The 15,009-nt window shown below is 40.2% G+C and overlaps 1 protein-coding gene across 5 annotated transcripts in view; it reads right to left on the reverse strand.

Annotated features, from left to right (window-relative positions):
* DNAAF11 (dynein axonemal assembly factor 11) overlaps positions 1–15,009 on the reverse strand; it is a 95,737-nt gene that overhangs the window by 40,624 nt on the left and 40,104 nt on the right. For all 5 annotated transcript variants that reach the window (XM_001085271.5, XM_028852913.2, XM_077944046.1 and 2 more), the window contains exons 6-8: positions 11,756–11,938; positions 9,069–9,146; positions 2,621–2,680 (exon numbers count right to left, since the gene is read on the reverse strand). In XM_001085271.5, coding sequence (XP_001085271.1) covers positions 2,621–2,680; positions 9,069–9,146; positions 11,756–11,938 — 321 coding nt within the window. The remainder of the gene's footprint in view (positions 1–2,620; positions 2,681–9,068; positions 9,147–11,755; positions 11,939–15,009) is intronic.

A 15,009-nucleotide genomic window follows, 5' to 3' on the forward strand; every position in this document is an offset into this window, starting at 1 on the left:
GTTCATCTATCTTTACCTACATGGCCTTTCTCCACTAGAAACAATTGTCTGACAGTTCTTTGCAGAACAAGCTACTTCTTATCTTTCAATTATTATTGCTCATGTCTCCCCCTTTCCCTGATCACTCCCCACACACCATTATTCCCATCCCTGAACACTGTCCCTTTCCTTGACAGCAGGCTTCTTCCTTTGTGACTCATCAGATGCTTATTTATTGTCGGTCCTCCTCCCCCACAGGGCTCTAAGTGATAGGAGATCATGACTGGATTTAGAATATGCCAGTTACAGTCTCCCCATGCCTGGCACATAGTAGGTATTCTATAGATGCTTGTTGAATAAAGGCAGGAAGCAGGCGTGAATGAATGAATTTAACTTTCAAGGGTATACCCATGTGCCCATAAACACAGAATTACAGCATAATTCATTTAGACAGAATCATGAGAATGAAAGAGTTTTACTACACAGACTGGAGAAATATTACCACCCCTTAAAATGCACATGCATGGGAATGAGGAATGTTTCCATTTGAGAACTGAACAGGAAGCAGCCAACAGAGCTGAAAAAGAAAGGGTTATATATTCATTAAACTCCAGGCATAGGGCCTAAAAATGGAAAGGACTTACTAGAATGAAACAGTGATTTGTCTGTCAAACAGTAGAAACAGCAGCTTGGGAAGCTGGAAGAGCAGAGGATATGAAGCTAGCCGGAGAAGAGCTGGGATCTTTGTAAAGGCAGATGACCTGGCAGCAAGCAGGCAGAAGAACTGACAGGAATTCTGTGAAGAGGCATACAGCTGATCGGAGAGAGCTTGGTGTGGAGAGGAAGGGACCACACTAAGGCTAGCCCTGGTTCACAAGAGCCAAGGTGGAAACAATCCAAATGTCCACCATCTAGTGAACAGATAAACAAAGTGTGGTATATCCATGCAATGGAATATTATTTGGCCGTAAAAAGGAAAGAAATTCTGACACATGCTACAACACGGATGAGTCTTGAAGACATTATGGGAAGTTAAAGAAGCCAGACACAAAGGCCACATGTTGTATGATTCCATTAATATGAAAGATTCCAAATAGGCAAATCTATAGAAACAGAAAACAGATTAGTGGTTGCCATGAAGAGGGAGAATGGGCAGTGATTGCTTAAGGGTCGTAGGGTTTCCTTCTGGGGTGATAAACATTTTCTGGAACAATGGTAATGGCTGTACAATATTGTGAATTTATCAAATGCCATGGTATTGTCCATTGTGAAATGGTTGAAGTGGTTGATTTTAAGTTATGTGTATTTTACCACAATCAAAACAGCAAAGTTGGTTGAAGTCCTGAGGGCTGATGTTCTGGCTCCTTTGGTCCCTGTTTACTTTGACAAGACTCACTCTTGGAAAATTTACCCCCTGTTGGGTAATAATCCCTCCTACCTCCCAGGGTTACTGAGAGATTAAATAAAATGGGGTACATCAAAAGCCATTAAAAAGAGAAAGGCATTTATTATAATTCATGCATGTAAACATACATCCATTCATTCGCGCATGTCAATGTCATACTCCCATGATCAGTATTTGTTGATTCATTCATTCATTCTTGTATTTATTGAGCACCTAACAGGTGCCAGGTTTTAGGTGTGGAGATGTAGAGAGGAAAGAACAAACAAAACAACTTCCTGCTCTGACCACGAACTTTTAAGAATACAAGTACATTTACACTTTGTCAGCAGGAAGCCAAGTAGAGAGAGTGGAAGGAAGTGCTGGGCAGGGGCAGGTACTGCTTTATGTCAGATGGTGGGGCAGAGAGGCCCTTCTAATGAGGTGACATCTGAGCAGAGGCATGAAGGACACGAGGCAGTAAGCTACAAGGACACCGAGGGCGATACAGGCAGAGGGAAGCACAGGCAAGCAGCCTCTGAGATGGTGCCAGGGGACACTGAGGTCATCAGAAGGATGTATCAGCACAGCGAACCAGGGTCTCAAATCTTCAGGGAATGAGGCAGAGTGACCTGCTGCCTTTAGATGCTTCCACAAAGAAGGGCAGAAGGTGATACAGGCTGAAGATTTGAGTGTCAAAGCCATGGAGCTTTAGGGAGGAGAAAACGACAATAGTTTGGGTGTGGTGATGAGAGCAGGCAGGAGGTCTGTGCCACTCCTACCCATGGGTGAGAAAACAGGCAGGATGTGAGGGCAGCAGGGAAGAAGGGTCCACTGGTGACAGAGGCTGCTAGGTGTTCCCCCAGGCCTCTGAGATGGGACTGAGGGAGGGGAGCCAACCACCTGATACCTATTACTATAGGAAGGCATTTTAGACAAAAACAGAGGACTATGCCAGCAAAGAGCAGAGTGGGGTCCTTGTAGTATCAGCATCAGAAAACAGCATAGGTCTCAGAATTATTTAAACTCTGCCTTAGATATTCCTGAGTTCATAGCCATGAAATTGTGGCTTTATTTACCTTTCCCTTCATTTTCATGCTTTGAAAAATTATAGTAACTTCTCTGTCTTAACAAATAAGCTTCATTTAACTATAGGTCTAAGTCAATTCCATTTCCAATTTTCTCAGAACTAAAAAATTACTACTGAGAATGAAAACTGACAGAAATGTCATTAAATAAATACACAGAACATGCCTTTACCTATAGACAGCAAGGTCCAGGATGATCTGCTTTTCATTGTCTTTCAAAGAGAAGTCAATTCTAAGAATAACACATTTGGGGGAAAAAAAGATGACGTTAGGATACTGTATAGATAATCCCTTCACAAATTCAGAAGCAAATTAGATAATAATTTTATAATAATGTCCAATGACAACTTATTTTGGTGGTTGGACAATCAAATGTCAATGGTAATTTTAAAATTTCAGCGAAACCTACAACATATTAATACATTATTTGTGCTTACAGTGTTTAAATGTGAGAATCTTAAGGTAAATCACATACAAAAAAATTAGCTTTGGTGCAGAGATAGAGACATCTGGTGGCTAAAGTTTTCTTTTCCGTTTCATGTGAGTTTGCCAGAAGCAAACTAAAACACTGGAATTATTTATGGAGAACTAAAGGTTGCTTTTGCCTCCCCTTTATCCTGCATTCGATTCCTTAGGTTTTGTTTTTTGTTTTTTTTTTTAATTTATTTATTATTATACTTTAAGTTGTAGGGTACATGTGCATAACGTGCAGGTTTGTTACATATGTATACTTGTGCCATGTTGGTGTGCTGCACCCATCAACTCGTCATTTACATCAGGTATAACTCCCAATGCAATCCCTCCCCCCTCCCCCCTCCCCATGATAGGCCCCAGTGTGTGATGTTCCCCTTCCTGAGTCCAAGTGATCTCATTGTTCAGTTCCCACCTATGAGTGAGAACATGCGGTGTTTGGTTTTCTGTTCTTGTGATAGTTTGCTAAGAATGATGGTTTCCAGCTGCATCCATGTCCCTACAAAGGACACAAACTCATCCTTTTTGATGGCTGCATAGTATTCCATGGTGTATATGTGCCACATTTTCTTAATCCAATCTGTCACTGATGGACATTTGGGTTGATTCCAAGTCTTTGCTATTGTGAATAGTGCTGCAATAAACATACGAGTGCATGTGTCTTTATAGCAGCATAATTTATAATCCTTTGGGTATATACCCAGTAATGGGATGGCTGGGTCATATGGTACATCTAGTTCTAGATCCTTGAGGAATCGCCATACTGTTTTCCATAATGGTTGAACTAGTTTACAATCCCACCAACAGTGTAAAAGTGTTCCTATTTCTCCACATCCTCTCCAGCACAGAGTGAACAGGCAACCTACAGAATGGGAGAAAATTTTTGCAATCTACTCATCTGACAAAGGGCTAATATCCAGAACCTACAAAGAACTCAAACAAATTTACAAGAAAAAAACAAACAACCCCATCAAAAAGTGGGCAAAGGATATGAACAGACATTTCTCAAAAGAAGACATTCATACAGCCGACACATGAAAAAATGCTCATCATCACTGGCCATCAGAGAAATGCAAATCAAAACTACAATGAGATACCATCTCACACCAGTTCGAATGGCGATTCCTTAGGTTTTAAAGAGTCCTGTCTTCCTTCTTTTTTCTTGCTATTTTTTCCTTCTCCTTTCATCGCTGACCTTCCATTGCCCTGAAAAAGGCTGAGACACTGCCCATTATCTATTACCTCTGTTTTATAGATGAAGAAACAGAGGTTCAAAGAGGTTGGCATAGCTGAATTATAATAAATGCCTTTACACTTTGTCTGCACGAGCCTGGCTAGGCAGGATTTCAAAGCTCTACCATCTTTCAACTGTACCCTGAGGCTGAGTCCTAGGTCTAGCTTCCACACTGAACATCATGCTATCAGCGTTGCCTGGTCAATTTTCTTTTGAGCACTTCACTTATCGTATTACTCTATAAAATATACAACTCAACAATATTAAAGAACATAAGCTAAACTGTTTAGGAAAATGTGAAGTTAGAGATAGATGTGGCTGTTAGCAGCATTTCTGCTTGTGGCAGAAATTGTCTCATTGCTTTCAATAGTCCAGGCCTGTGGGACTTCTTCAGTGTCTCAAATGGCCCATGCATTTGTAGAACCTCATCTCAGGAGCCTTCTATGTGCTCCTGCTCTGCCTCGATTTCTTATTACTTGTAAAGTAATTTCAGAGAAGTTTCCTATGGCACATATTGCTATTTAGTTGCTATCTGCTTCCCCCTTTATTCCTAGTGACAGGAACCATGGTTTGAACTAGGTGCATGGCTATGTACAATAAAGGCTGCATTCTGTGGCCTCCTTTGAAGGTAGGTGAGGTCACGCGAGGGACAGTCGTTGCATGGCACTTTCTAAGAATGTCCCTTAAGAAAAGGAGCATGTGTCCTTTCTTCCATTTTTTCTTCTTTATTTAGCTGAGTAGAACAGAATGTAGGGGAGGCCAACAGATGAACGATGGAGACTACTTAATAAGCAATTGCAACTGTCCAAGCAAGAGTTACTGTCAGCTACAGGTGGTGGTGGGGTCAGTGAGACATGGCTGGATTCCAATAATATCGAAGGAAGAGTTCACAGGGCTCACTGATAAGATGACAGAGAGAAGAATCAAGGGAGAATCCAAGGTTTCTGGTCTTAGCCAAGGGGTGGATGTGTGTTACTGAGATGGAGAACACAGGGACACAAGCACACAATGCTGGAGAGTGGTAGTGAGGCTTGAAATCAGGGGTTCTCTTTTAGCTATAATAAGTGTGCAGTGACTCTCTTACATCCACCCAGTGATGTCAAACTTCTAATTGTTAGAAACAAATTTTTGATGCCACAAAGTGAAACCAACACTCAGGCAAAAGTTTTCTCAGCAAGGCAATATACTTCTATAGAAGGGCACTTCCTGCATGCAAGGCAGAGGCAAGGGAGAGCGAGCAAAACAAAGGAGAGCAGGAGTGTTTTATCCCTAACACAGACCCTGTTCCTGTGCCCTCCCCCTGCAGGCTGGGGATGGACTGCACAATCTAGGCTAATTCTGATTGGCTACTGTTGACCTCATCAAAGGAGGCAAGGGTGGGCGTTTCACAGGAAGGACAGGTACGGTACATTTTAGGGTGTTTGGGTACAGCAGAGATAGGGAGGGCTGATAGATGAATGGGTATGATTACCTTTTAGAATAGAACAAAGAACCAGGAACAAAAACTCTTTGAAGAGGAACTATATGTTCTTAACAACATAACTGAATAGACAAGTCTTGAGCTCAGAGAAGAGGTTGGATCAAGTTGGGAGCAATGTAAAGAGTGTATTTACAGCCATGGGATTTGGTGAGAGCCATGAAGAGCTAATGCGAAAAGGAAGACAGCTGAGGAGTTTGCTATAGGGCACCCAAAAAACAAAACCAAAGGGATACATCAAAACTTAGAAAGATGAGCAGTCAGTAAGGTAGAAGAAAAATCAGAAGCAAAGAAATTGCTTTAAGAAGGATGGTACTGAACAATTTGATTCAAATCTGCTATGTCCAGTAAGACAAAGACTAAGAATTGAACACTGAATGTGGAAATAATATGGCTAAAGAAATTTTAGGATGATGGAATACACAGAAGTGGTTTCAAGAAGGAATGTGAAGTTAGAAACTGGAGACCAAGTCCAGACAATTCCATTAAATGGGGGCAGAGAAAAAGAGCTGTGGCTGGAAGGAAAACCAGGGGAAGGGAAATTGTTGCTTTTGTTTTGTTTAAGACAGAGATTTTTAGAATTTGTTTGCATATGGGTGAGATTGATCTAGCAGAGTGGAGAGAACTAGTGCAGAAGACCAAGGATAACTGAGCAACTAAGTCCTTGATAGGCAGAGGGGATGGAGTCAGGGTGCTCACACAGACTGATTTTGGATAGGAAGTTCACCGTCAGCAAGCAGAAGAGAGGGGAGTACATGGGACAGGTCCAGCTACACTGGTAAATTGGATGTTGGGAGGAAAAAACATCTCCTGATTGCTTTTTTTCTCAATGAAATAGGAAACAAGGTCCTCAGTTAAGACTGTGGAAGTGTCAGATGATGTTGGAAGTAAGGAGAAAGAAGGTACGAGAGCAGCCTGCAGGACAGTGGGAGAATGGACGGCCCAAGAAAATAAAGGAAGATTGCCAGAGTCCATTTGAGATCTGTGGTTATGAATTTAAGGTAAGACCAGAAAGTAGAAGTGAATGGTCTCCTCCAGCCACACAGGAGGACCAGCCCAAGAGTGGGTAGTGTGCTAGATTTAAATAAGGTTGGGGTTTTGTGAGGTGAGGATGATGGAAAGAGAAAAAAATAAGAGAGCGGAAGACAAATGACATTGATTTCTTTTTTCTTTTCCTTTTTCCTTGAGACAGGGTCTCACTCTGTCGCCGAGGCAGGAGTGCAGTGGCATGATCTCAGCTCACTGCAACCTCTGCCTCCCGGGTTCAAGCAATTCTCGTGTCACAGACTCCCAAGTAGCTGGGATTACAGGCGTGTGCCACCACTCCCGGCTAATTTTTGCATTTTTAGTAGAGATGGGGTTTCATCATGTTGGCCAGGCTGGTCTCAAACTCCTGACGTCAAGTGATCTGCCTGCCTCGGCCTCCCAAAGTGCTGGGATTATAGGCATGAGCCACTGCACCTGGCCCAAGGACTGATTTCTGTGATGAACCATGAAACTAAACCACGGCAAGAGAAGATGAGGGGTTAGCGGAGAGTAAGAAAAATAGGAGAGTGAATTGTCTTATGGTCTTCATGGGGGCATTTGGTTGTTGGAGTCGAGGAAGTTCCCCCAGGAACATAAGAAATGGTATCTAGTGAGACACTCGCGGTGAAGTTTCTGATGTGGAAGAGATATTGATGGTGGCAAATCTAGGAATGAAAATGAAATCATGTGGTTGAGCTGAGCTGGAGAAGTGAGCTGGTTGGGGAAGTGAGAGGCCAGGGCTTCTGGTGGGTCACCTACATGTTTGATAAAGTCATCACCAAGACTGATGATGTTGGGAGTGGCAGAGAGAGACACTGGTGTGGGTGAAAGATCTTCAATGAATTGAGAAGGCTGGGGTTGAGAGTTGATCAGGGTGATGTAGATGACTGCGGGAAGAAGGGGCAGGGGTGCTGTATCTAGATGGCTTGTGCTTCAACAGAGAAAGGGAGAAAGATGGCCTGAAAGTGGCAATGGGCTGTAACTGTCCCTGTAGTGTATGTGGTGAGGAAGAACAGTGGGCAGTCACAGAAGTGAATCCTCCACTTCAGTTAGTGAAAGAGGAGAAATGGTGGAGGCTTCAGGCTTTGCTGTCCAGGCTCAAGCTCCAGAGGGCACAGGGGTCCAAAAGAGGTGAGAATGAGTTGAGTTGGATCAGTGCCATTTGGGTATAAGATTCTGGACAGTGGTGCATGACCTGGGAGGGCAGGAACAGGGGACGATCGCATGTCGGGACGCAGTGCCACTGAGGAGGTGGTGGGTAATCAGTTCTTCATAGAATCACCCTCAGTACAACTGGTTTTAGGGGCAGGTGAGGCTGCAGTGTGTGGGAAGAGTGGTGGTCTTACCAGAGACACATGGAGTTCCGGGAGTCTCCCTTGAGCTCTGTTGTAGACTAAAGAGAGATGGCCTAAACTCGATTTCTGAACTCCATGAGGTCAGAAGGAAACTGGTCATAGTCACTGCTCTATCCCCAGGGCCTAGCCTAGTGTTCTGTCTTGCATTCCTGTCTGCTGTAGGTGCGTAAGGGGAAGGGATTATATATCTTATCATGGAAGTCACTAGAACTAGGTTAGCATGAGCAACTCAGAACCACCACCTATTAGCTGTGTGACCTTGGGCAAGTCACTCCACCTCTCTCAGGCCCAGGCTGGACATGTAAGAAAGAAATACTGTCTACCACCTGTGATTGCCGTGAAGATAAATGATGCCCAGAAATAATTCAAGATTGTGCCTTCACCATGATCATGACAGAGCAAATGAAATCATGACGGAAAATAGGTTTGAGTAATAAAATGAAGTGAATGAGATTTAGTCTGTAGGCTCTTTGGTCTGTATTTTGGCCACAAAAGGCTTTTCTGTCCTGCTTTTTAATTTCAAACTTTAAGACAGATAAAGAGGGTAGATTAGATATTATTATACTTGAAGATTTCCAGTTTGAGTATCTGTCCTCTATTAAATTCATTGAGGTTATTATATTGATTTCCTTCCCTAGCTTTCAAAGGCTTTGTATATGTGCTCCAGAGTATAAAGTAGATGTATAGACGGTACATCAGTATTCTCACCAGCTTGCTCATGGCAGAGTTTTAAAAATTCATAAATACAACAACAATGTGGTGGCAATTTTCAGGCATAAAACTGTATATGGTCCAAAGTTTCATGGGGTACATAAATAACTAAGATCTCCATATGCCAAGATCATTTGCTAGATGCCAAGACAATTATGCATTTGAAAACATAATAGATGTTTTCCCTTTAAATATGCACCAAATGACATTATTTTTAGACTCATCAAACTTGTTAAGAGCAGTCAGATATATTCTTTGCAGAGCAAACCTGGAATTGAAACAATGATTGACCAACACCATTGATTGACACTTTTGGGTCTTTAACTCTCTATTTGGCCTCACATACTTGGGCTCATTTACATTTAGGGCTTTCCCATCTTCAGTGATCAAAGTCCTGGGTGGTTTCACTTTCTTCTTTCTTTCACTTAAGATTGATGGTGGGTGAGAACAAGGGGCAGCATGGAAAGAAAAAATAAGCAAAGAGAATATAAAAGCAATTAATACATTTTTGTGAAACAGTTTTAAAAAAATTAATTGAACTTTTATGAACACATCAGCAATTCATTGTTCTGAAGTCCATTCCTTTAATTCTATGCTGGGAACTGACAATCAAGCCAGATTTTTTTACATGGTTGTATCTGTATCTGTACAGCAAAAAAATGACCAAGACAATTTGCCAGATAATTTGAATGAGGGAAGAAAACTCCTTTTCATGACTGTCTATTAATATTTAAATAAGTCTATTTTATACATGATTTACCCAGATAACTGTCGACTCTCCATTTGTGTACAGAGCTTCTGCTTTAGCTAAAATACAACATTTAACATACCAATTGAATAGAATCTATTCAATATAAATAAAAATATCAGCACAGAAGAATCTATGTAAAAGGATATTTCTCACAGCGTTATTTACAGTGGCAAACCCCTGGAACTGTTGTGAGTGCCCATCAGTGGAGGAATGGTTGAATCAACTGTGCTTCATTCATGCTATAACATATTTTGCAGCTATTTAAAAAGGTATTTGCTCATTACTTATTGATTTAGAAAAGTGTTTATGATGTCTTTAGTGAGCAAAAATATATAAAACATAAATACATATTTGTTTTACAAAAAGACCCCAAATCCTACACTTGCAGAGATAATTTATACAATTGTAAAGGGTAAAAAAAAATGTAGAGAGATCAACCCAAGCCTGTTAACAACACTCATTACGTTGAAGGGTTGGATAAGGGGTAAATAAAGGAAGCAAATAATAGAAGATTAATTGAGTAATATAAAATTAAAATGCAGTATGTAAATTCTATTTAAAAGATTACTGAAAGTATATAGAAACTTAAATAGGCAAATATGGACAATATCTAGATCAGATGGAAAAATTTGTTTAGATGATGGAACTGTTGGCAATTCTTTGCCTTAAATTTCTATTGTAACTTTAATACAGATTTTGTATCAGTTAACTTTATTTTAGAAAAAATCATTCACATTCTTCTGCATCTTAAGCTGGGCCTCCAGATCCAATGGAGTTAATATTTCAATGACTCAGGACAATTAAGGGGCATTCACAAGCCCTTGGCTTAACCCTACTCAGTGTAAAGCAGATCAGAGTTAGGAATAAAATATTTCTTTTGTCCCTGCTTACACCCAGTTAATAAAAATGGCAACACAATCAGAGGCAAACATCTCAGGGACTCACTGGATTGGGAAGTCTAAGGTGTCCAAAACATAGAGACTCAGATCTCCATCCCATTCAGCCTTACTTTATTAGGTGTCAGGGAGTAAAAATAAATTCTCCTTATTTCAGGCTCAATACATAATAGATTAGTTATTATTTATATATACCCACAGATATATAAATATACCATATGTGTGTATGGGTATATATGTAAGAAATATTTCACAGTCTATAAACATGTAGAACTTCCATTTTAAAGGGCTCTTGAGTCTGCAAAGCACTTTCACATGTATGGATGGGCTCATCTGATTTTCTTAACAGTACAGTGGGGTAGGTAAGACAGGTATGATAATCCCCGTTTAGCAGATGAAGAACCAGATGAGGAGAAGTTAGGTACTTGCCAACATCACACAGAGGGTAATAGTGGAGTCAGGACATGCATACATAATCTTATTCAATGCTCTTCCCAAAGGGCTGTGTGGTCCCTTAGTGTGAAAATCACCCACGTTTTACAAACCAGTATTTTAGATAAAATTTGATTTTTGATTGTTATACCTCCCTGTATTTCTAATTAATGAAAATTTTATGAAAGCAGCTGAGATTTCAAATCTTTTTTACTTCTACTTTCTTGCTTTTAGTTGTTAATCACAGAGAGAGATACTGTGTTTTGTTTCACTTGAGGCATTGCCATGTAGATTACTATATTTCAAGGCTAATTTATCACTTTCTCAAGCTCATGAATAATAAGTATTCCCATAAGTTATATATTTTACATACTAGACTTAAGCAATGACATGAAATGGAATGACACAAAATCTGTTTTTGAAAAATCTACTCTGAAGATAATAGCATAAACATCCTAGTTTCTAACAAATCATCAAATTATAGATAAACAATTCAAAAGTGAAATCATAGTGTTAAATGTCGAAGAAAGTTGTATTAGGAAAATAAAATGTCTAATAAAACTAATTTCCAATTCTTCACTTTGCAAATTAATAGAACAGACTCAAAAAGGAGCCCATTCATTCCACAAAATGAACTTTTTCTAGACTAGAAATACTAATGTATTAGTGTACCCTAATACACTATTATTGGGTATATTAAAAGTTGTAAAAAGCTGAAGACATACAAAAAACCTCTACCTAAAATGTCATAATTCATGACGTTCTAAAGAAGGTACTTTGATATTAATGAATGTTAGCCAATACAATTCAACAAAAAGCTATAGTTAGAAAAAACAAAATCTATATATGAGTGCTAAAGGTTTAACACAAATAATGGGGGAAAAAAATGGGCAATCATGAAAATATAGTTCATAAGTGGCTACTGCTTCCCTCTCATAGGAAAGAATGAAATACCTTAATTTTTCCTGATTTTTCCGTTGCTTTTCCATGTGTCTAAGAGTTTCCAATCTCGATTCAGGAGTAAACAAGCAGGGCTTATTCCAGAATTCCAAGTCATCTTCACTGTTGTCTAATTTCTTTGTGTTGTGTTCCTCTGTGTCTGGTGCCTGTAGGTGGTCTTTGCTCTCTAAAGAGGAACTAGGAAAAAGAGAGCACTTAAGAACAATAATGGATTCATGAGCTTCATCCTTAATGCTGGCCTTTTAATATCTACATACTTTTCTTATGTTATCTTCTTACCTTTGAATGACAAAGTGACTCTGAAAGACAGTCTATCCAGGCCTGGTTACCCTGGCCTGGATATGTAGTGAGATCAACCCAAGGCTGTTAACATTCATTACATTGAAAGGTTGAATAGGGCAGACCTTCATACTCTATCATCAGGAATATTGAGGTAATCAGATTCCAGGGTTCACAGACCTGACTGCTAAGAATCACCTGGGGAGCTTTATAAAAAGTACAGATTCCTGGGTTCTCATCAGAAAGCCTATTCAGTAGATCTGAAGTAGTTCTGAAGTAGTAGATCTGAAGCCTGGGAATCTGTGTGTTTTTTTTTTTTTTTTTTTGAGACGGAGTCTTGCTGTGTCACCCAGGCTGGAGTGCAATGGCCAGATCTCGGCTCACTGCAAGCTCCGCCTCCCGGGTTCATGCCATTCTCCTGCCTCAGCCTCCCGAGTAGCTGGGACTACAGGCACCCGCCACCTCGCCCGGCTAGTTGTTTTTTTTTTTTGTATTTTTTATTAGAGACGGGGTTTCACCGTGTTAGCCAGGATGGTCTCGATCTCCTGACCTCGTGATCCGCCCGTCTCGGCCTCCCAAAGTGCTGGGATTACAGGCTTGAGCCACCGCGCCCGGCCGGGAATCTGTGTTTTATATTTTGCAGGAGATTCTGATGATCAGACAAGCAATCACCCCACTTCTAATCTCGTACCTGTCAATTACACTCTCCACACTACTCCCAGAGGGACTTTTCTAGCAGGCAAATTGGATCACATTATTTCTAGGTTTTTTAATGACTCTCTTATTTCCAAAATTTGCTTGTAGGACATATGACACTTTTTATAGTATGGCCTGTACCTAGTTTATTTTTCATGGATAACTTCTGATTATGTAGCTTTATATGGTAACAGGTCTCTCTTCCCTTTTATTCATGTTTTGTAGACTGTCAGAGAATTAAACAATGTCTCTATATGTCACCAAATGGGTATTATGTGAGATAGTCAACATTTGTTCAACATGGATCCCAAAAATATTTATTGAGCATCTTCTGTTGTGCCAGACACCAGAGATACAACCCTGGGCCTACACAAACCACGACACTACTTTCAGGGAGATTCTATTCTTGTGGCAAGAAAATGACATCATTCAAGCAATAAACATTAGGTATAGTCTCTCTCCCCTTACCTCTCCCTAGAATAGACACTTTATTAGATGACATTAAATGAAAAAAATTACATGATGCCTTTAATACCAACTATAGAAAATAGTAGGTACTCAATACATGTTGGGTTTTGTTATTGAATGAGGTGACAAGAAAGGCTCCTTTAGTTGATCTTCAAACTAAAGATATTTTCTTCATTTTGACAATATCTTTTCAAATGTATTTTCTTTATCTCGAAAATATTGTGAAAGATATTTTTCAAAGGGATGAACCAAAAATACTAGAACATGAAATTTAAGTAGCATCAATAGAATATATAGCAAAATTCTGCTGTCTTTACAGATACAATGCAACTAAATATTTTAATAAGCAAAATAATGCAAATTGCTGAAAATAAATAAATGTTTTGCTATACAGCTACAGTTCTTTATGGCATTGAAAGAATAATCTATGAAGGGTATCTATAATATTCTACAATATTCTAGATAATTGCCACTGAAATAATTGGTTCCATTCTCATTTAACCATTTAAATTATATTTTTCCTGGAAAGTGACTAATTGGTTCAATCTGGCCTTTTGCAAGCTAAAATAATAATTATAAAAACATAAAAATAACAGTACTTAAGAAAAATTATCAGAGATATCAGCTAAATAACATGTCTCCAAGGCAAAATGCATATAAATGTGTGTAGCTGGTTGATGAAACAAAGTGAGCTCATTAGTGTCTGATCAAAAAAACTTTCTCTTCAACCACTGCCTTCCAACCTGCTCTCTCAGAACTCTCTACTCATCCATAAGCAGATCCCACAGCTCTATAGTCACTTTTAAGAACAGTATAATCTCAGCTAAACATTCACTTTCAGATACTAAAGGGTCTAAAGTTTAAATAAAAGTTCAGACCTAAGTTTCAAATCGAAGCCATTCCCTCCCTCTCCAACCCATTCTCTCTCCTGGCCCTGTTTCAGATTGGGGTGTGCATGGGAAGAGGTACACCCTCTCCTACTTTTCATTGTCATCCATTCCTTCCTCTGAATCCCATACCACTGGGCCTCTTAGGTTCAGAGGCTTCCTGCCTTCAGAATTTGGGGCCTGGGAAGATGAATGAGGAGAAGGTGAACATCTCTTATATGACCACTCCTATTATAACCTGGCTATTGCTACCCTTGCTGGGACCAATATCCAGATACTGGCTTTCTCTTCCTGCAGGCACCTTTGTCATTCTTGGAGACACTACAAGAACCCTCCAAGTGTACTGTTCACTGTTGAGGTGGTCAATATACTTCCTGGCTCCTTTTGTGATAATTCCCCAGCTTCTGCCACTGATAATCCACCCCTTAGTTTCTTATCGCTGCTGTCCTATTGGACAGCATCTCTTCAAGACAGTTCAAATCCAGCTCTTCTGCCATGTCCACTTGGTCTATACAATATTCACAAATCCTGGCTGGGTGGGGTGGCTCACGCCTGTAATCCCAGCACTTTGGGAGGCCGAGGTGGGCATATCACGAGGTGATCAGGCTAGTCTCTCACTCTAGCCTGACCAACATGGTGAAATCCATCTCTACTAAAGGTACAAAAATTACTCAGGCATGGTGGCACACACCTGTAATCCCAGCTACTCAGGAGGCTGAGGCAGGAGAATCGCTTGAACCCAGGAGGCAGAGGTTGCAGTGAGCCGAGATCGCATCATTGCACTCCAGCCTGGGAGACAGAGTGAGACTCTGTCTGATAAAAAAAAAAAAAAAAAAGATATTCACAAAATCCTTGGCATATGAAGTGTGAGCTGTTGCCATTAATACCTTCTTCCCTGATCCCTCTGCTCCAGGTCAC

The sequence above is a fragment of the Macaca mulatta genome, chromosome 8 (assembly GCF_049350105.2).
Source record: "Macaca mulatta isolate MMU2019108-1 chromosome 8, T2T-MMU8v2.0, whole genome shotgun sequence".
NCBI lineage: Eukaryota > Metazoa > Chordata > Mammalia > Primates > Cercopithecidae > Macaca > Macaca mulatta.